The following is a 23,157-nucleotide window of genomic DNA, read 5'->3' as shown; positions in this document are numbered from 1 at the left end:
ACCGATTGAATTCACCGAGCGAATGTCATCGAATTTCACTGAGTTTCAGGAAATTACCAAAAGATATTTCTTCGTTTTTATTTTATTAGTTACCAGCAGAAGTACCCCGCGTTGCCGGGTGGGGGGAGGGGGGAAGGGCACATACACTTTAAACATGTATATACATGTGGGACATGTGGGATGTGTGTAGGTGTACATGTGTGTGTATGTGTGTGTGTATGTGTATATATGTGTGTGTGTGTGTGTATGTATATGTATATTTATGTGTGTGTGTGTGTGTGTGTGTGTGTGTGTGTGTGTGTGTGTGTGTGTGTGTGTGTGTGTATGTCTGGATGTGTATATTTGTGTGTGTGTGTGTGTGTGTGTGTGTGTGTATGTATGTATCAATGTGTGTGTATACATGTGAGTGTGTGTGTGTGTGTATGTATATATATGTGTGTGCATGTGTGTGGAGGTACATGTGTGTGTACGTGTGCATGTGTGGATGTGTGTGGATGTATACATGTGTATATATGTGTGTGTGTGTGTATATGTGTGTGGGTGTACGTGTGTGTGTGTATGTATATGTGTGTGTGTGTGTATATGTGTGTGTGTGTGTGTGTGTGTGTGTATGTGTGTGTGTTTGTGTGATTGTGTGTGTGTGTGTGTGTGTGTGTGTGTGTGTCTGTGTGATTGTGTGTGTGTGTGTGTCTGTGTGTGTGTATGTATGTATGTGTGTGTATATATATGTATGTGGGTGTGTGTATGCATGTGTGTGGGTGTACGTGTGTGTATGTATGTATGTGTGTGTATACAGTCACATGAAAAAGTAAGTACACCCCATGTAAAGTTTTGACTTTTTCAACATACACTACTCCCAATAAGCTCGGGATATTGGCAGGTTCTTCGGTGTGGTTGCTTTTGTGTATTAATTATGTTGAAAACAGTTGTTGGTCCTAATTCTATGGTTATTAATGAGTGTGAAAAAACACAGCATTCTTGATTTTAATACCCGAACCCTAACCTCTATAAAAAAATATAAACTCACTCCCACAATATCCCTAACTTATTGTGAGTAGTGTATTTCAACATACAGCTATTTGATCTTCATTTCAACAATATTGATAGATAAAGGTGATATAATATAACAAATATCATGAAACATTTACATTTTGTAGTCCATTGTATAATTTAAATAAACATAAATGCAAATTTCGCATGTGGAAAAAGTAAGTACACCCCTATATTTATCACTACTTCAAATACCTAAAATTAGAATCAGGTGCACCAGCTCAGGTGCAAATGATTAGAACATTGTTAGAGAGGATCTTGGAGGAACCTGTCTTATTTAAACCTCAGACATTTAGTTTGGTTTGCTCTTTGTTGTTGAAGTGTGCGGCGTCACCATGCCTAGATCAAAAGAGCTCTCTGAGGCCTTCAGAAAGAAGGTTATAGATGCCTACGAGTCTGGGAAGGGATTTAAAAAGATCTCCAAACAATTTGAAATCACTCATTCGACTGTCCGGAAGATCATCTACAAGTGGAGAAGATTCCAAACAACTGCCAACTTGTTCAGGCCAGGCCGCCCCAGCAAGTTCAGCCCGAGAGCAGACCGCAAGATGCTGAAATGTCTCTAAGAACCCCAGAATGTCATCACGGGACCTACAGGTAGCTCTTGCCACTGTTGATGTCAAAGTGCAAGAGTCTACCATTAGAAAGAGGCTGCACAAATTTGATCTACATGGGAGGTGTGCCAGGAGGAAACCTTTGCTGTCCAGAAAGAACATCAGGGCAAGACTAAAGTTTGCCAATGAACACCTCGGCAAAGACCAGCACTTCTGGGACAATGTGCTCTGGACAGATGAGTCAAAGGTAGAGCTATTTGGCCACAGTACCAGAAGACATGTTTGGCGAAAACCAAAGACAGCATTTGACCACAAGAACCTGATACCAACTGTAAAGCATGGTGGTGGAAAACTTATGGTTTGGGGCAGCTTTGCTGCATCGGGGCCTGGGCAGCTCACCATCATAGAATCCAGAGGGTGCTTGAGGATAATGTGAGGCCATCTGTCGGAAAGTTGAAGCTCAACCGAAGGTGGACCTTGCAACATGACAATGACCTTAAACATACCATTATATCCACCAAGGAATGGTTGAAAAGAAAGAAATGAAGGGTTCTGGAATGGCCAAGTCAAAGCCCGGATCTAAATCCCATCGAGAAGTTGTCGGGGGATTTGAAACGAGCTGTGCATGGAAGAAACCCCTCAAACATCGCACAGCTGAAAGAATTCTGCATGGAGGAGTGGGCAAAAGTTTCTCCCAGTCGATGTCAGAGACTGATAGACAGTTATAAGAAACGCCTACTTGAAGTTGTTTCTGCCAAAGGGGGCAATACCACCTATTAGAGCCAAGGGTGTACTTACTTTTTCCACATGCGAAATTTGCATTTCTGTTTATTTAAATTATACAATGGACTACAAAATGTAAATGTTTCATGATATTTGTTATATTATATCACCTTTCTCTATCAATATTGTTGAAATGAAGATCAAATAGCTGTATGTTGAAATATGTTGAAAAATTCCAAACTTTACATGGGGTGTACTTACTTTTTCACGTGACTGTATGTGTGTGTGTGTGTGTGTGTGTGTGTGTGTGTGTGTGTGTGTGTATGTATATATATATACGTATATATATATATATATATATATATATATATATATATATATATATATATATATATATATATATATATATATATATAGATATATATATATATCGGGCTTTCATGTTTTATGCAAATGGCATCACTGTCACATTGACCTTTTTTTTTCTTCTTTTTTTTGTATCCAAGATCGAGGCTCGTGTAAGAGCTAACATTAATGACAAAAAAGAACGGACACATAAGACAAAATAAAAGGAGCGGGAGACAAGATGGGGAGAGAGGGGGAAGCTCACAAGCACAACATTTGAGAGCAGGGACATCGGGAGATCTGTGGGAGGGAGAGGGCTTGGGGGGAGGAGGCGTGGGAAGGGGATCTTTGACATATATAGTCAAATCACCTCATTTTTTTCCTTCGGAATCCTCTGGCAAAGTTGGACGAAGACAGCTGAAAGTGTTCACGAGTTATCGCACTCACAGACAAACAAACAAATGAGACAGACTGACATATGATGGAAATTTTCAATTTTCGTCATACAAAAAAAACAGACATGGGTGGAAACACAACCTCCATCCACCTTTGGTTTGCGGAGGAAAAATTTGCCAGTGCTGTAGCAGCTCTGTTTACCAAACATATGCAGATAAATTGTTTAACCAAATGTTTATCATAAATCAAAAGTTGTGGTGGTTGCCCCTCCTTGTCCCCCAAAACCTGAAAGTCTGAGGAACGTTTTTGACGGCCCACCCATGATGTATAACAAATAAGAACAAGCGTTACGCCTAGGTCCCCCGTCGGTGAAGTGATGCGAGTTGACAAAGTGGAAGACGCAGAAAACATGCTATGATATGATATTTCGCTCACAAGGTTCAGACATACATGGAGGCGGCCATCTTGGATTTTGACGTGGCGACCCAATTTTCAATGGCGTTCTTCTTTATGCCTAGATACACCCAGACACCAGATTATAAGTTGGTACTTCGCTTATTTTTCAAGATATTCCGCTCACAAGGTTCAGACATACATGGCGGCGGCCATCTTGGATTTTGACGTGGCGACCCAATTTTCATAGCCTTCTTCCTTGTGCCTGGATACACCCAAACACCAGATTAGAAGTTGGTACTTCGCTTATTTTCCAAGATATTTCACTCACAATGTTCAGACATATATATGGTGGCGGCCATCTTGGATTTTGACGTGGCGACCCAATTTTAAACAGCGTTCTTCCTTATGCAGAGGTACACCCACACACCAAATTATAAGTTGGTACTTCGCTTATTTTTCAAGATATTCAGCTCACAAGGTTCAGACATACATGGTGGCGGCCATCTTGGATTTTGACGTGGCGACCCAATTTTCAATAGCGTTCTTCCTTGTGCCTAGATACACCTACACACCAAATTAGAAGTTGGTACTACGCTTATTTTTCAAGATATTCATCTCACAAGGTTCAGACTTACATGGCATCAGACATACATGACGGCGGCTATCTTGGATTTTGACGTGGGTTGCACCCACAAGCCAAATTCGAATGCGGTCCTTCGCTTACGCACGCACGCACGCACGCCCGCACGCAAACACGCACGCCCGCACGCACACACGCACGGACGGACGGACGGACGGACGGACACACGGACGGAGGGGAAAGCCATAGTCCCCCTTTCGCTACGCTGTGCGACGGGGGACAACAATTCCACAACCAATTTCCATCCAGAATGACAATTAAGTGAGGATATTTTGCACTTTCTTTGCCGGTCAAATTGTCTAAAGAGTGAGCAGTAAAGGCTGAACAGAGACGGTCAATTTTGATTACGTTAAAAAAAAATAGAATTCAATATATACATTACTGTCACTGAAAGTAATTAAAGTTAAATGATTTCAGGATCAATTTCTATAATGAGACATCAGGAAAATGGGCAAGCCTCATGTACCTATTAAGGTACATATCTGCAAAATAGATTCAATTACATCCAAATCATTAGTCTCAACTCTATTCCCCCTTCGAGCTCCCCTATCTTCCTGCCTCCTTTCTCAATTCCCTTCAAACTCTTCTCCCATCTCCGCATCCCCACCACCATCCCCACCATCCTCAATGCCAAACAGGAAATTAGAGCAGTCTCCCTTGACATATCACGTGCCTTCAATACGGTCTGGCACCCCGCTCTGCTCACCAAACTCTCCTCTTTTGGTATCCATGGAAATCTCCACGCATGGCTGGCGGACTTCCTCTCTAGTCGTAGTCAACGTGTGGCCCTGAATGGGTTTCTCTCACCTCCTCTTCCTGTTCAGGCTGGAGTTCCACATGGCAGTGTTCTGGGCCCTGTGCTTTTTCTGGTCTTCATCAATGATCTCTCTGACTCTCTTGAAAATCCTCTGTATCTCTTTGCTGATGACTCTACTCTCTGTCGCTCCATTCTTCATCCCTCAGATCGGCAGTCTGCAGCCTCCTCACTCTCTGCAGACCTGGACAAAATCACAGACTGGGCAAACAAGTGGAACATGTCTTTCAATCCTGATAAATCTCACACTCTTACGATGTCTCTCCGAAAAGACCGACTGGACAACCCTCCCATCCATTTTCTGAATAATCCTCTCCAAGAAGTTCTGTCACTCAAGCTTTTGGGTCTCACTATCTGCTATGATATTTCCTGGGAAAACCACATTTCAAATCTGGCCTCCAAAGCCAGTCGCCGACTGGGCATCCTCCGTCGTGTGAAGTCTTTCCTTGGCATACCTGAGCTCCTCACCACATACAAGGCTTTCATCCGCAGCTCAATGGAATACTGCTCTCCCCTCTGGGCTGGTGCTCCTGCCTCACACCTAGCTCGTCTTCACGCTGTTGAAACCAAAGCATTCAGAATCATTGGAATCTCCCGGGATGAAGCAAACTCCAAGGGCCTCTCACTCACTCACCGCAGGCAGGTTGGTGGTCTTTCCGTCTTCTACCGACTCCTCTCTGGCCTTGCCCCCCCAGCTCTCTCTGGGCTCTGTCCCACCAATATTCCTACAGGTCGCACAAGATCTGCCTGCAACCCTCTTATGGTCAAACTGCCAAAATCAAGACTCTCTGCTCATCTTCACTCCTTCATTCCTCTTTTCTCCCGCCTCTGGAACAAACTCCCTCACTCTCTTCAATCCCACTCCACCCTCCAGGTCTTTAAAACAGCTGTTCACCACCATCTCTTATCTTCCCCCATCCAAAACCTTGATCTTTTCTACCCCCGCTAATTTCACCCCAATTCCACTTTTTTTAAATATCAACTTCTGTCCTGGAAGTCCTTGGTGTCCTTGTGTTTTATACTTCTCCCCCCCCCCCCCCCCCCTTTCCACGCCTCCTCCCCTCAAGCCCTCTCCCTTCCACACATCTCCCTGCTCTCAAATGTTGTGTTTGTGTGCTTCCCCTTCTCTCCCCATCTTGTTTTCCGCTCCCTCTTTTTATATATTTTGTTTGTCTGGTTGATTTGTTTGTGAAGTCAATGTTAGCTCTTTCACGAGCCTCGATTCAGTATACAAAAAAAACCAAAAAAAACCCCTCTATCCTTGTACACAGTCAGAGCTGATAAACAACTAGTATAAATTGATATTGTGGATTCGAGGTTGATTAGGCGCAGACAGTTCGTAACTGCAGAGGAAATCAAGTTAAACCAAATTAATTAAATTACATTAATTTAATTAAAATATATATATATTGATTTTATTAATTAATTATTTTTTAAATATATAAAATTAATGAAAAATATAAAATTAATGCACCACCAATTAGTAGGACTACCCAGTAGACATTGCTGATGGTCGAAATGTCAGGCGAACCTGAACCTTGCCGGTTGGGCAGTGATAAAAGTTGGCGTCTGGCGATCTGTTCATTTCCAAATATGCAGCTACCCAACTATAAGTATAACCGGTTATTTGTGAATGAAATTTCTTGATTTTGTTGCTTTTCAAGGATTATGAACCTTGGCAGAGAAGGAAGAAAGGAGCACTATATGTCGGTAAGATCTTCTGGAAACTTCACTGATGCCTGTCATTGGTTTTAACCCTCCTTTGTAGCATCCCGATGATGTGCATCAGTCTAACTTCACCCATCGTCTCTTCCTATCCCTCAAAGTTATACACCTCCGGTGCCACTGGAGAATAGTGAGATTTAAGGTTGGCGGAGCGTCACCCACAATGAACAGCTGGAGTTTAAAGCCTCAATCACTGAAGCAGAATTAAAAGAAAAAACACGAGCTATTATATATTATATCCAGGGAACCAGACACTGTCAAAGTACAAAGGCAAATTCGCCGCAAAATTTCCCGCAGGTAAGTAATAGCAATGGCTACAAAAAAGCAAAATGCATTTAAAGCTATTTTTCAACAATACATTGTTGACATAGTAACTGAGTATTATACCTCCTCCCCCTCCACCCAACCCCACCCTCATGAGCACTGATCTTTAAGAAACGTAGCAATGGTGTTGCACACTTCATTATAGAGTTTTGCCAGCAGCATGGTATCGTCATGGATAATCTACTCCAATATATGCAATGTGCCCCGCATGGTTCACACAATCATATGGCAAGGCCATTGTGTACGATCCACTTCACTTCACAAAAAGTAAGAAACGATGTGAGGGCGTGTAAAGGAGAAAAAGAAAAACATTCTGATTAGTGCAGCATTACCTTGAGGTGTATGTTATGTAACGTGGTGTAAAAATCTATGCGCAAATCATTAAGGATGAATGAAGGGCTGGAAGGATGGCCTAGACTCTAAAGGTGTGCACACACGCCTCTGAGCTGTCTAGCCGGGGCTCAAATCTCGACCAGGTAATAAACTGTTGTCCGAGTGTTTCGCCGGCAAGGTGATTCCTCAGTGTGTGCAGTTCCTTGGATGGGACGTTAGACTGGGTGTCCCATCTGCCGGCATTTAGTTGGTGGATGTTAAAGATGGCAGTGAGGTATTGCTGGCACTTCACCAAATTACAACTTCCTGCCCTGACTTCCTGTGTAGAAGTGGTGACTCGTCCAGGATTGTAACCCCAGCCTGAGAAACTGCTTCGGTAGCACCGACGCTCTGTACAGAGAATGGTTCATGATCTGATTTATCATTACCAGCACCCTGTCCAAATTACAACTTCCTGCCCTGACTTCCTGTGTAGAAGTGGTGACTCGTCCAGGATTGTAACCCAAGCCTAAGAAACTGCTTCGGTAGCACGGACGCTCTGTACAGAGAATGGTTCATGATCTGATTTATCATTACCAGTACCCTGACCAAATTACAACTTCCTGCCCTGACTTCCTATGTAGAAGTGGTGACTCGTCCAGGATTGTAACCCCAGCCTGAGAAACTGCTTCGGTAGCACCGACGCTCTGTACAGAGAATGGTTCATGATCTGATTTATCATTACCAGTACCCTGACCAAATTACAACTTCCTGCCCTGACTTCCCATGTAGAAGTGGTGACTCGTCCAGGATTGTAACCCCAGCCTGAGAAACTGCTTCGGTAGCACCGCCGCTCTGTACAGAGAATGGTTCATGATCTGATTTATCATTACCAGCACCCAGGCCAAATTACAACTTCCTGCCCTGACTTCCTGTGTATAAGTGGTGACTCGTCCAGGATTGTAACCCTAGCCCGAGAAACTGCTTCGGTAGCACCGACGCTCTGTACAGAGAATGGTTCATGATCTGATTTATCATTACCAGTACCCTGACCAAATTACAACTTCCTGCCCTGACTTCCCGTGTAGAAGTGGTGACTCGTCCAGGATTGTAACCCCAGCCTGAGAAACTGCTTCGGTAGCACCGCCGCTCTGTACAGAGAATGGTTCATGATCTGATTTATCATTACCAGCACCCAGGCCAAATTACAACTTCCTGCCCTGACTTCCTGTGTATAAGTGGTGACTCATCCAGGATTGTAACCCTAGCCCGAGAAACTGCTTCGGTAGCACCGCCGCTCTGTACAGAGAATGGTTCATGATCTGATTTATCATTACCAGCACCCAGGCCAAATTACAACTTCCTGCTCTAACCTACAGTGGAGCTTCCATCAGCGGCACAGCTGCCACCACTGCCATTGATGCTACCTGCAGCCATATGTTGCATACGAATGAGGAAGAAGAAGAAGAAAAAGAAGAGGGCGAAGAGGAAGGAAGATTAAGAAAATGTTTCCCTACACTCCTGTCCACATCAATGCAGGACATTCAAAACGATGCAATCTGCCCCAGAATGATCGGCATGCATGCTTAATGCCCCATATCAGAAATGTTGATTCAGGCATGTTTCCGTATATCGTGCACACGGCATAAGGTTTTTTACCTAAAATGGCTTGCAAAGCTTCTGAAAGAAGCCAAAAATACTTGGAAAAGTTCCTGAGAGAAAGGGATTGTGCTCAACAAAAGAGTTGGATAACATTCTCAGTCAGCTCAAAAAGCTGAGACCTCGCAGTTTTCCGAATTGCCAAATCTGGATGACGTGGGCCGCTGCAAGGCCTGAAGGATCATAAATAGGCCCCTTCTACAAAAACCCTCAATGGATCGCAACCAGTGAATAGAGGTTGAACCTTGTGGGAATGCCTCCTGTGGTCGTGTCAGACCGTTTGGTTACCCTCGCCAGAGGAGAGGGTATTGCATTTGAGTCCGTTTGTTACTTGGCAAAAAAATATTTCTTTGCAAGTATGTTGATCACTCCGGTTTGTGTGTGTGTGTGTGTGTGTGTGTGTGTGTGTGTGTGTGTGTGTGTGTGTGTGTGTGTGTGTGTATTTGTTTGTGTGTTTCTCTGTCTGCTCACTTAAACTTGCCTACAGGTCACAATTTTAAACCGATTTTCACGAAACTTTACCAAATGGTAGAGTTCGTGGTCCGACAAAATCCTATATATTTTTGGGGTCAGAAGGTCAAAAGGTCAACATAGGCCAAAGGTCAACCACTTTTTTCAAATTTCTAAAATCCTCAATTTTCATCCGATTGAATTGAAATTTGAATAGGATATACATATCGGCAAATTGAATTCAACCAGAAACTTTTTGAGATCCGCATAGGGATAGGCCAAAAGGTCACCCAACATAGGCCAAATGTCAACAACCATTTCAAATTTCTAAAATCCTCAATTTTCATCCGATTGACTTGAAATTTGAATAGGATTTACATATCGGCTTAATGAACTCAACCGCCAACTATTTTTGAGATCAGCATGGGCCAAAAGGTCAACGTAGGCCAAAGGTCAACCACTTTTTTAATTTCTAAAATCCTCAATTTTCATCCAATTGACTTGAAATTTGAATAGGATTTACATATCGGCTTACTCAATTCAACCACCAACTATTTTTGAGATCAGCGTAGGCCAAAGGTCAACCACTTTTTTTAATTTCTAAAATCCTCAATTTTCATCCGATTCACTTGAAATTTGAATGGGGTTTACATATCAGCAAACTGAATTCAACCACCAACTATTTTTGAGATCACTATAGGCCAAAAGAGCAACATAGGCCAAAAGTCAACAACAATTTCAAATTTCTAAAATCCTCAATTTTCATACGAGGCACTTGAAATTTGAATGGGATAAGCACATCAGTCATCAGTTAACGGAATTCAACCACCAACTATTTTTGAGATCAGCAAAGGCCAAAAGGTCAACATAGGCCAAAGGGCAACAACAATTTCGAATTTCTAAAATCCTCAATTTTCATCTGATTCACTTGAAATTTGAAGGGGATTTTCATATCAGCTAACTGATTTCAACCACCAACTATTTTTGAGATCAGCATCGGCCATGAGGTCCACGTAGGCCAAAGGTCAACCACTTTTTTTTGAATTTCTAAAATCCTCAATTTTCATCCAACAGACTTGAACTTTGAAGAGAATTTACATATCGGCGAACTGAATTCAACCATTAACTATGGATGAGATCAACATAGGCCAAAAGGTCAACATAGGCCAAAGTTCAACAACAATTTCAAATTTCTAAAATGCTCAATTTTCATCCGATTCACTTGAAATTTGAATGGGATTTACATATCAGCAAACTAAATTCAACCACCAACTATTTTTGGGATCACCATAGGTCAAAGGTCAACAACAATTTCAAATTTCTAAAATCCTCAATTTTCATTTGATTTACTTGAAATTTGAATGGGATTTACATATCAGTTAACTGAATTCAACCAACAACTATTTTGGAGATCCGCATAGGCCAAAAGGTCACCCAACATAGGCCAAATGTCAACAACCATTTCAAATTTCTAAAATCCTCAATTTTCATCCGATTGACTTGAAATTTGAATAGGATTTACATATCGGCTTAATGAACTCAACCGCCAACTATTTTTGAGATCAGCATGGGCCAAAAGGTCAACGTAGGCCAAAGGTCAACCACTTTTTTTAATTTCTAAAATCCTCAATTTTCATCCAATTGACTTGAAATTTGAATAGGATTTACATATCGGCTTACTCAATTCAACCACCAACTATTTTTGAGATCAGCGTAGGCCAAAGGTCAACCACTTTTTTATTGAATTTCTAAAATCCTCAATTTTCATCCAATTGACTTGAAATTTGAATAGGATTTACATATCAGTGAACTGAATTCAACCAACAACTATTTTTGAGATCAGCATAGGCCAACAGGTCATAATAGGCGAAAGGTCAACCACTTTTTTCAAATTTCTAAATGTCTCAATTTTCATCCGATTGACTTGAAATTTGAATTGGATTTTCATGTCAGCTAACTGAATTTAACCACCAATTATATAAGAGGTCAAAATGATGCTCTACTGAGTGCCATTCTGCTTTGTTCTCTTTCACCAAGTGTCGCTCTATGAGTGATTTTTCATTTGTCTGTTTGTCTGTCTGTTTGTCTGTCTGTTTGTCCTCACAAAATAAATATGATTTTCTCTTCAACCGTTAGTCCGATTGACAGGAAATTTTCACCATAGGTGCAACTCCACCTGGATAATTTTTAAAATGATAATTATGACGTCATAGGTCACGTGGATCGGCCACCATCTTGGAAAAAACGAAAAACTTTGCACCTCGATATCTCCGAAAACGCTGCAAAGAAAAAAATTGAGACATGGCTCATTGTAAAGAACTCCATGTGGAATAATATCTGTTAATGATGATGTCATAGGTGCCTCCATTATGACGTCAAAATTCGACAAGTACAAAACTTCATCCGATCAAGATGAAATTTATTGAGCACAATCTAGGGATAAATTGGTGGAGAAAAAAAAAGAATGATGACGTCATCGGTCACGTGGTTTGGCTGACATATTTGTTTTAACACAAAAGCCTTAAAAACCACTGAAAACACATCCTGGCAAGGGTTTGCAATCTCTGATTGCTCTTTCTAGTTTATTTATTTGATGGAGTCTGCAATCAATGACGATGCCGTCATTCCCAACATTCAGGCAGTCTTCCCAGGGGGAGACACCATATCTGGTTTGGGTGATTCTTAACAGTTACCAGTGATGGGTAGGTCATATGTTATGAATGCACAGGGTAAGTTTCAAACAATATTTTTTAAATGATGGTAAGTACTATTAATCGTGTTGGGGGTTATGGTGAGGTGGGCGTGTAAGAAGTGGGAGTTGAGGGTTGTTATATCTATATATATCTATATATCTATATATCTATATATCTATATATCTATATATCTATCTATCGATATATATATATATATATATATATATATATATATATATATATATATATATATATATATATATATATATATATATATATATACACAGTACTTTTGTTTGGTTCTGGGGTCACAAGAGGAATTATGTCAATTATTTTTACAGCTATTGCTAAAAGGAGAAGTTTTGTGTGTGTGTGTGTGTGTGTGTGTTTGTTTGTTGTTTTAAATAAAAAAATTATAATTTATTATTGAAATTATTACAATTTCAATGAAAAACAATTATTTATTTAAATTTTTATAATTTAATTTTTTTTATATTTTAAAAATAAAACAATTATAATTTGTTATTGAAATTATAAAAATTAAAAATTAAAATTAAATTTATATTTAAACCACTGTCCATGATATTATGTCAAAGGAAAGGGCCTATTTGCTAAATAAAATACTTCCTTGTCAGCTCACCTGGAATGAAGTTCAGGGGAGCTTATGCGATGGCGCGTTGTCTGTCCGTCATTCCGTCCGTCCGTCAGTCCGTCCGTCCATCCTTGAACACTTGAAACTTCTTGTCCGAAACTGCTGATGGGATTGCGACCAAATTTGGCACAAATGATACTTGTTGTGTAGTGACTAAGGTTTGTTCACGGCATTAAAAAAAATCGGGATCTAAGGGGGTTTAACGGGGTCAAAGTGGATCCAGGGTTGACCTCCTAAAATATGAATTTGCTTTTCCCTCTGAAACAACACACACTATTTCGATGAAACTTGAGCACAATCTTCATCACCCGTGATGTATCGAAGTTTGTTCAGGGAACTAAGAAAATCAAAGTCTAAGGGGGTCTATGGGGGGGGGGGGGGGGGGGTGAGGGGGTGGGTCAAAGTCGATCCAGGTTTGACCCCCCAAAATATGTATTTGCATTCTTTTCTGAAACGACACAATTTTGATGAAACTTGACCACAACGTTCACCACCCATGCTGTACCAAAGTTTGTTCACGGCATTAAAAAATCTGCCCCTTTGGAGGTCTACAGGGGGGTTGCCCCACAAAATAGGTATTTGCTTTGTTCTCAGAAACTACACACACGATTTCTATGAAACTTGACCACAACCTTTACCACCCGTGATGTACCAAAGCATGTTCACGGCATTAAAAAAAATCAGCCCCTTTCGGGGTCTACGTGGGGTTGGGGGAGGAGGGGTTGCCCCCCAAAATAGGTATTTTTTTCTTTGTTTGTTTAAGGTCTTATGATTATGTTAGTATGATTCTACATGCTGCCGTCTTCTAGCAACCATTGAAATTGGTTTAAAATACCCGTAGTCGGTGCAGTATACTGTTTATTCCACCAGGTGAGCGCCAGGGGTATCGCCCCTATGTTTTTAAATTATTAATACGCCTACCTTGGTGTTGAAATCAAAGCAGGTGAATCCATGGCTGAAATCAATCTTCAGAGTTAGTGCCTGCCCCTTATATGAGCACCTGTACATAACACACTGACATGGGGGTGGGGGGACAAGGGGAGACAACCACAGGTAAAATACTTGTGCCATGATTAAGACCTCATTTTATATCAAGAAATTGGAATTACTGTCATTAATCTTTGGGCCGAAGCCCAAGCAAACACTCAACTGATCAAACATTAGGAAGTGAAACAATAATTTGTTAAAAACATTTGCTTTCCCAATGCACAAGGCCGTGTTGTGCAGTGCAAGTGAGTCAAGGAGAATCAGATGCTATCGGAACTGCTACAGGCCTTTCAACAATAAACTGAAACATCCTGCAATCCATCCTCGCACTGTCCTCCCGCCAGCTGACTTACATAGATGAGACCGTGGTCAGCATTTAAATGACTACTGGGTTGCCCGAGTCTTTTTTAGATGCTCTCTTTATGCTGGTAGACCTGACTCCCACCCAGCACATAAACGGTGTCAGGGATACTTTTGATGGCTTACAGTGATGCTAATGCTGTGTGTTGAACATTTTCAGTGAAACATTAATTCTCAAGGTGATGTAACCTACTGTCAACATTAAAATGTACAATGACGCTTCGTTCCGCAACTTTCCAGTCTGAACTTTCCAAATCAGCTGCAATTTATCTCCATATAACCCTAAAACATAATGTTCTTTAAGAATCATGCTAAGCCGGCAATTGCACCTTGCGAATATTAAAGATTCCATAATAATTTTAAGGAAAAGTAAGCAACTGCACACAAAATTACCATGAATAGACTCAAATTCCCTATACAGTTCTCATTTAAGGTACATTTCCAAATGACAGGTTCTACTCGTAGAAGTACAAAGTCTTTCAACTGACAAATAGTCTTTCAGCAAATTTTTTACAAAATAATTGCAAAATATGTCCCTCGAGATATTTCATCCAGTGGCGTGCCGGATGCATTGGGCTATACTCTAAGGGAATGAGCTCCAACCAAGGAGCAAGAGCATGTGGCCATGAAAACTTTTGTATGGATTAAACATTTTCTTTTTATCCTTCCATTCCCTCTATAACTACTTGGGTGAGGTCCAATGGTACCAATATTCTGCCCTGCCTTGAGCATTATACTCAACTTTCCTCTGTCCACAGCCAACTTTCTCCACTCTCCAACAACCCCCTCTCTATTGATATTGTCACAGGGTGGTTTGGGGAGTACTCGGATGAAGCCATCCAAACCAAACAGCCATCTTCCATAGCCCTCCCAATAGCCCGACCTCAATCCCCTGGAGCATTTTGAGGGACTGTCTAGAGAGACGCCTCCATCAAAGCGACATGAATTGGAGGACTTCCTTGCAGAATAATGGTGCCACATTCCTGCAGAACAGTTCCTGACCCTTGTTGACTCATTACAGAAAACATTGTCATGTTGTATCCATGTTGTTCTGGATGCATCTGGTGACCAAACACTCTGCTAAGCGAAGTTCTTTGGTGTTTCCTTTTTTGTCTACTTGCATATACAACTACATATATATATATATATATACAGTCACGTGAAAAAGTAAGTACACCCCATGTAAAGTTTTGACTTTTTCAACATATTTCAACATACAGCTATTTGATCTTCATTTCAACAATATTGATAGATAAAGGTGATATTATATAACAAATATCATGAAACATTTACATTTTGTAGTCCATTGTATAATTTAAATAAACATAAATGCAAATTTTGCATGTGGAAAAAGTAAGTACACCCCGACATTTATCACTACTTCAAATATCTAAAATTAGAATCAGGTGTACCAGCTCAGGTGCAAATGATTAAAACATCGTTAGAGAGGATCTTGGAGGAACCTGTCTTATTTAAACCTCAGACATTTAGTTTGGTTTGCTCTTTGTTGTTGAAGTGTGCGGCGTCACCATGCCTAGATCAAAAGAGCTCTCTGAGGCCTTCAGAAAGAAGGTTATAGATGCCTACGAGTCTGGGATTGGATTTAAAAAGATCTCCAAACAATTCGAAATCAATCATTCAACTGTCCGGAAGATCATCTACAAGTGGAGAAGATTCCAAACAACTGCCAACTTGTTCAGGCCAGGCCGCCCCAGCAAGTTCAGCCTGAGAGCAGACAGCAAGATGCTGAAAGAAGTCTCTAAAAACCCCAGAATATCATCACGAGACCTACAAGTAACTCTTGCCACTGTTGATGTCAAACTGGACGAGTCTACCATTAGAAAGAGGCTGCACAAATTTGATCTACATGGGAGGTGTGCCAGGAGGAAACCTTTGCTGTCTATAAAGAACATTAGGGCAAGACTTAAGTTTGCCAATGGACACCTAGGTTAAAGACCAGCACTTCTGGAACAATTATATGTGCTCTGGACATGCTCTGGAATTATACAAATGTGCTCTGGACAGATGAGTCAAAGGCAGAGCTATTTGGCCACAGTACCAGAAGACATGTTTGGCGAAAACCAAACACAGCATTTGACCACAAGAACCTGATACCAACTGAAGAGCATGGTGTTGGAAATATTATGGTTTGGGGCAGCTTTGCTGCATCAGGGCATGGGCAGCTCACCATCATAGAATCCACTATGAATTCTTCATTGTACCAGAGGGTGCTTGAGGATAATGTGAGGCCATCTGTCGGAAAGTTGAAACTCAACCGAACGTGAACCTTGCAAGATGACAATGACCCTAAACATACCAGTAAATCCACCAAGGAATGGCTGAAAATAAAGAAATGGAGGGTTCTGGAATGGCCAAGTCAAAGCCCGGATCTAAATCCCATCGAGATGTTGTGGGGGGTTTTGAAACGAGCTGTGCATGCAAGAAACCCCTCAAACATCGCACAGCTGAAAGAATTCTGCATGGAGGAGTGGGCAAAAATTTCTCCCAGTCGATGTCAGAGACTGGTAGACTGTTATAAGAAACGCCTACTTGAGGTTGTTTCTGCCAAAGGGGGCAATACCACGTATTAGAGCCAAGGGTTTACTTACTTTTTCCACATGCGAAATTTGCATTTATGTTTATTTAAATTATACAATGTACTACAAAATGTAAATGTTTCATGATATTTGTTATATTATATCACCTTTATCTATCAATATTGTTGAAATGAAGATCAAATATCTGTATGTTGAAATATGTTGAAAAAGTCAAAACTTTACTTGGGGTGTACTTACTTTTTCACATGACTGTATGTATGTATGTATGTATGTATATATATATAGAAGGAGGTATATATATATATATATATATATATATATATGTATATACATACATATACATACATATATCTATACCTATATTTTAGGTTACAAACTCCAAACACAGGGTACAAATACAACTTTGTGTGGGGGGTTACATAGGCTAGGTGGCCGCAGCCTTACGCGAGGGTGTGGGGGCAGATGGGGGCATAAACGATCTATGTGAATGCATACCATGCAGCATCAATTGGTAGTGATGGCAGAGGGTATTACAATTTCATTTTTTTACCTGGGCAACACTGAAGTTAAAGCACTCTTCACATGGAAAAATTTGTTCTCGATTGGGCATTGGATCGTTTTCTTTTATCATCTTTAGAGCGACTCGATAGCCACATTTTCTGGCGGCATGACTATGACCCGAAGCGTTTTTTTGGTCACTTTCCACCACATTTTATCTATTCATTTCTCGTCACTTTATTTGGCCAGCCTAATTGGTTATCATAGTTAGTTAGATCTCAGACGCTGTTATGCAATGTTGGTTCCACTAGACAAACTGACTAAGGTATGTTGCGCGACCGCTAGCACAGTACCGGGTACCCGCTCGCACTCGGGCATTTGTGAATGGTAACACAACTCTGGGTGTAGGATTACGTGGGAAGTTGAGAGTCGATTGTTGATCATGGCCTCTTAAAGACACACCGTCCTCCCGGAGATATACAGAGGCAACGTGTGTCACACATTCCTGCATGGGGTTAGTGTGAAAAAAGTCCTGACAACTTGGGACTGATTTGGCCTTGATTTCTACACTGTCAAGCTGACAGAGGGGAGAGCAGTACTTTATCAAGCTGCTGATGAAGACCTTATAGGCGGATATAAGTTCATGTGTGCCAAGGAAGGACTTTGCATGACGCAGGATGTCCATTCGATAACTGGCTTTGGAGGCCAACTTTGCTGATACGTGGTTTGCACAAAAAAGATCATGGCTGATAGTAAGACCCAGGAGTTTGAGCGACTGAACTTCCTCGAGAGGATTGTTAAGAAAGTTGATGGGAGGGCTTACCAGATGGTCCTTTCAGAGAGAGAGAGATAGTGAGAGTGTGAGATTTTTTTAGATTGAAAGTCATATTCAAAGTGTTGAGAAAGCACAAGCTGGTTGTGACTGCTAATGAGCATGCAGAGCTGATTCTGGCTGCAGGACAACGATTGTTGGGGTGTGCAGTGTGACAAAGGGAAAGTGGCATGATGGCGATATTTTTTATTTTTTTTTATTTTTATTTTTGTATACAAGATCGAGGCTCGTGAAAGAGCGAACATTAATCACACAGAAAGACAAACAGACACACAAAACAAATAACATCGGGAGCGGTAGACAAGATGGGGAGAGAGGGGGAAGGACACAAACACAACATTTGAGAGCAGGGACCGAGAGACATGGAGACATCGAGAGAACTGTGGGAGGGAGAGGGCTTTGGGGGGGAGGCATGGGAAGGGGGGGGAGGGGGGGTGGTGGGAGAGGTATAAAACATATGGACACCGCCAAGACTTCCAGGAAAGAAGTTGGAATTTCAAACAAGGTGGATCTGGGGTGAATTAGTGGGGGTAGAAAAGATCAAGGTTTTGGATGGGGGAAGATAAGAGATGGTGGTGAACAGCTGTTTTGAAGACCTGGAGGGAGGAGTGTGATTGAAGTGAGTGTGGGAGTTTGTTCCAGAGGCGGGAGAAAAGAGGAATGAAAGAGTGAAGGTGAGCAGAGAGCCGAGATTTCGGCAGTTTAACCATCAGAGGGTGGCTGGCAGATCTTGTGCAACCTGTAGGAATATTTGGGGGACAGAGCACAGAGAGAGCTGGGGGAGCAAGGCCAGAGAGGAGTCGGTAGAAGACAGAAAGACCACCTACCTGCCTGCGGTGAGTGAGTGAAAGGCCCTCAGAGATAGCTTCATCGCGGGAGATTCCAATGATTCTGAAAGCTTTGGATTCAACAGCGTGAAGCCGAGCCAGGTGTGAGGCAGGAGCACCAGCCCATAGGGGAGAACAGTATTCCATTGAGCTGCGGATGAAAGCCTTGTATGTGGTGAGGAGCTCAGGTGTGCCTAGGAAGGACTTCGCACGACGGAGGATGCCCAGTCGGCGACTGGCTTTGGAGGCCAGCTTGGAAATGTGGTTTTCCCAAGAAAGATCATGGCAGATGGTGAGACCCAAAAGCTTGAGCGACAGAACTTCTTGGAGAGGATTGTTGAAAAAGTAGATGGGAGGGTTGTCCAGTCGATCTTTTCGGAGAGACAGAGTAAGAGTGTGAGATTTGTCAGGATTGAAAGACATGTTCCACATGTTTGACCAGTCTGTGATTTTGTCCAGGTCTTCAGAGAGTGAGGAGGCTGCAGACTGCCGATCTGAGGGAAGAGGAATGGAGCGGCAGAGAGTGGAGTCATCAGCAAAGAGATACAGAGGATTTTCCAGAGAGTCGGAGAGATCATTGATAAAGACCAGAAAAAGCACAGGGCCCAGCACACTGCCTTGGGGAACTCCAGCCTGAACGGGAAGGGGAGATGAGAGAAATCCATTCAGGGCCACACGTTGACTACGACCAGAGAGGAAGTCCGCAAGCCATGCATGGAGATTTCCATGGATACCATAGGAGGAGAGTTTGGTGAGCAGAGCTGGGTGCCAGACCGTATCGAAGGCACGTGATATGTCAAGGGAGACAGCTCTGATTTCCTGTTTGGCATTGAGGACCTCCATCCATTGTTGAGACAGCAGAAGCAGCATGTCCAGTGTAGAGTGACCTGGTCTGAAACCAAATTGATGATCAGAGATCAAGCCATTGGAGAAGAGGAAAGATTTCATATCCGAAGCAATGATGGATTCCATGACTTTGCTGATAATTGGGAGCAGGCTGATTGGTCTGTAGTTGCAAGGATCTGTTTTTGCACCTTTTTTGTGTAAAGCGGTAATGTTTGCTGATTTCCAGGATGCTGGCAGATGACCTTGAGCAAAAGATAGGGTGAAAAGAACAGAGAGAGGGTGAGATAGAGCGGCAGAGCAGGATTTTAGGACCCGTGGGCTGATGCCATCTGGTCCAGTTGCAGAATCAGAGTCGAGGTTTGACAAAAACTCCTCCACCTTGTCAGGAGAGAAGGTCACAGAGTCCAGGAGCAGTTTGGTTCGACTGGGAAAGGTGGGAACAGAGAGAGATGGGTTTGGGACTAAGGATTTTGAGGCAAACACAGAGTTGAGGCATTCGGCTTTGTCACGTGCGATGTCAACTGTGTGGCCATTTGAGGTAAGGGAGGGGATGGAGGGGGAACAAACACCAGAAACGGATTTGACCAGACGCCACCAGGATTTGGAGGAAGGAGACAGGTTTGAGAGTTCATTCTTGAGTGAGGAGAGATAGTGCTTCCTGGCACTCCTGAGGGTAGACACACACTTGTTCCGAGCTTGGTGGAAGGAACTGAGATTTCCTTCAGTTGGATTAGCCTTCCAAGAGGCAAAGGCAAGTTGTTTCAGGGCAACTGCCTCACCACAAGATTCAGTGTACCATGGACGGGAGGAAGGGTAAGACAACTGAAGGCGAGATGGGATAAATCTGTGCATGAGAGAGATCAGTTTGCTTTGGAAGAATTCCCAGGAAGAATTGATGTCAGAGGCAGTGGAGATGGGAGACCAATCCATACGATTGATGGCTGCTTGAAGACCGTCCCAGTCGGCCTGAGTGAAATGCCAGACTCGTCGACGCTGAGGAGGCTCTCTGAGAATGGCCAGAGAGATGTCCACTTTGACAAGCACATGATCAGAAGAACCGATTGGAGCAGAAGAAGAGCAGCAGACATTAGCAGGGAAGTTAGTCATAACCAAGTCTAGAAGAGAAGATACTCCATTGGCTGAGATCCGGGTCGGGAAATTGACAGATTGTGTCAATCCCAGTGAGTCACAGAAGTCCTTTGCTGAGGTGCCATGACTGGTGAGAGAGGAACCCACACCCAACCAGGTGGCATGATGACAATTGAAGTCACCACATATGAGGAAGAGAGAGTTGGGATGAGTGGATAGAAGTTGGTCCATGTTGTCGGACAGTGAAATGTAGATGGAGTCATCACTGTTTGGGGGACGGTACAGAACACATATGAACAAAAGGTGGGAGCGGAGAGGAAGCCGTAGCCAGGGGTACTCCTGGGGGTGAGGAGGAGAGAGGGCAGTGCAAGGAGAGTGAGGAAGAGAGTTTTTGATAAAGATAGCCACCCCACCACCAGGCCGAGGCTCAGGTCTATCATACCAGAGGAGGGAGTAACCAGGAAGAGATATTAAGGAATCAGTGACATCTTGAAGGAGGAAAGTCTCTGTTAAGCAGATCAAGTCTGGATTGTCAGAAGCAACCTGTATGGAGAGATCAGTCAGGTTTGAGCGAAGGCCCCGGATGTTTGAGATCCATACCGTTAATGAAGAGAGAGGGGGAGCATCGGGTACAGGACAGGGGACGGGTGGAGTAGGGTAAGATGAAGGATGAGAGGGGGAGGTAGGGAGAGCAGTTGTTAGTGTGTCAGCGATTGCAGAAGAGTTCCAAGAAAGGGAAGGATGAGGAGGATGAAAGGTTTGAAGGTGAAGGGATGAGGCACAGTGAGGGGTTGTTTGAGGGGGGGCAGAGGAAAGAAGAAGGTTGGGGGGGTGGAGGTATGAGATAGAAGGGAGACGAAGTGGGGAGGAGGCAGCTTTGAGGAGGAGGGGGGAGGAGGGAGAATTGGAGAGGAATGGTATGGGGGGAGATTTGAATGGGAGGGGTTGGGGGGGAGTTTTGAAGGGGAGGAGTGAGGGGGGAGTTTAGGAGGGGAAGGGCAAGGGGGGAGTTCAGGAGTGGAAGGGCAAGGGGGGAGTTCAGGAGTGGAGGGGCAGGGGGGGAGTTTAAGAGTGGTGGGGCAAGGGGGGAGTTTAGGAGTGTAGGTGCAAGGGGAGGGATTTGGATGGGAGAGGCAAGAGGGGAGTTTAGAAAGTGGATGATTAATGAAAGACGAACATTGAAAACAAATTGGGTTTGTTGTGATTTTCAAGTTAGCAATCCGGTTCAGAATGATGGAGGAGGGATGGAATGAATGTGAATTTAGACCATGTAGCGAGGGAGACGTATAAGATATTGAATTTCTTTTTTTTGAGGTGGAATGAGTTGGAGAGGAAATTGAGAAAAGCCTTTTAAATAGGAAGAAAAACAGCGTGTTGTAAAATACCACTGAGTAAAACACTGAAGGGGAAAGGTTATACATATTTAAATAATATTTAAACAGAACCGTGAACAATCTTATGTGCACAAAAATACCAACGGGGGGAGAGCCGAGAGGGACCACCACGAGTCACGTGAAGGGCAAACGGTCAATACAGAGAGAGATCTGATACAGAGAGATGTTCTCCTGACTCCTCACAGCCTTTTGTAGGAGAGTGACGAAAGCAGAGTGAGATGTTACTCTCTTCAAGGTACAGCTCCAACTGCGCAGGACGGCCAAGACCTTCATAAGCTCTAGGACCACCTTCACAGGTGGTGTGTCTCGTGAGTGGTCACCTGCTGCTTGTGGGTGGTGTCTTCTTTTGGCCCACCCCACCTTGTTGGATAGCCCTGAACAAAAGTGTTCCACCCCCATCCAGGTCTCAGCAGTAGACCTCACTGCTATGGCTTACTGTCCACTGGCCAAACTGTCCCTGTTTTTTTTCTGCTTTACATGTGTGATTAGTTTTCTGGTGCCTTCTTGACCAAAAGACCTCCATCTGGGTCACCTGAAAACAGGAGGTTTTACACAATATAATCTCACTCCAACTGCTTTAAAGATTACACTCACAACCTCCTTGCGATGCATGTTAAACAATATGACTTGCCTCTGACATTTTCCACAATACAGGCGTAAAATCAAGCGACATGATCATATGGTCCATACTTAAAGTCTTAATAAAATCTAGCTATGGATATCCTCTACCCTCCAACACCCCTCAAGCCTTCCACATAACTACCAAGAAGGAGCAATCAGAGAATGCAGGCCCTTGCCAGGACGTGTTTTTAGTGGTTTTTAATGCTTTTTTGTTAACAAATATGGCGGCCATAACGTGACTGATGACCTCATAATTTTTTTTCTCCACCAATTTATCCATAGATGATGCTCAATAAATTTAATTTTCATTGGATGAAGATTTGTACTTGTCGAATTATGACATCATAAAGGAAGAACCTATGACAACATCAATAACATATGTTATTCCACATGGAGAGTTCTTTACAATGAG

General features: G+C 42.7%; 1 protein-coding gene across 1 annotated transcript in view; it reads right to left on the bottom strand.

Moving 5' to 3' along the window:
* Positions 1–23,157, bottom strand: part of SNTG2 (syntrophin gamma 2) — a 278,507-nt gene that overhangs the window by 42,907 nt on the left and 212,443 nt on the right. The window contains exon 17 of the mRNA XM_078772595.1: positions 13,655–13,747. Within this exon, the coding sequence (XP_078628721.1) occupies positions 13,655–13,747 (93 nt within the window). The remainder of the gene's footprint in view (positions 1–13,654; positions 13,748–23,157) is intronic.

Source organism: Myxine glutinosa, chromosome 2, assembly GCF_964187855.1.
Source record: "Myxine glutinosa chromosome 2, kmMyxGlut1.1, whole genome shotgun sequence".
NCBI classification, from domain to species: domain Eukaryota; kingdom Metazoa; phylum Chordata; class Myxini; order Myxiniformes; family Myxinidae; genus Myxine; species Myxine glutinosa.
This window is presented reverse-complemented; position numbering and strand designations above follow the sequence as displayed.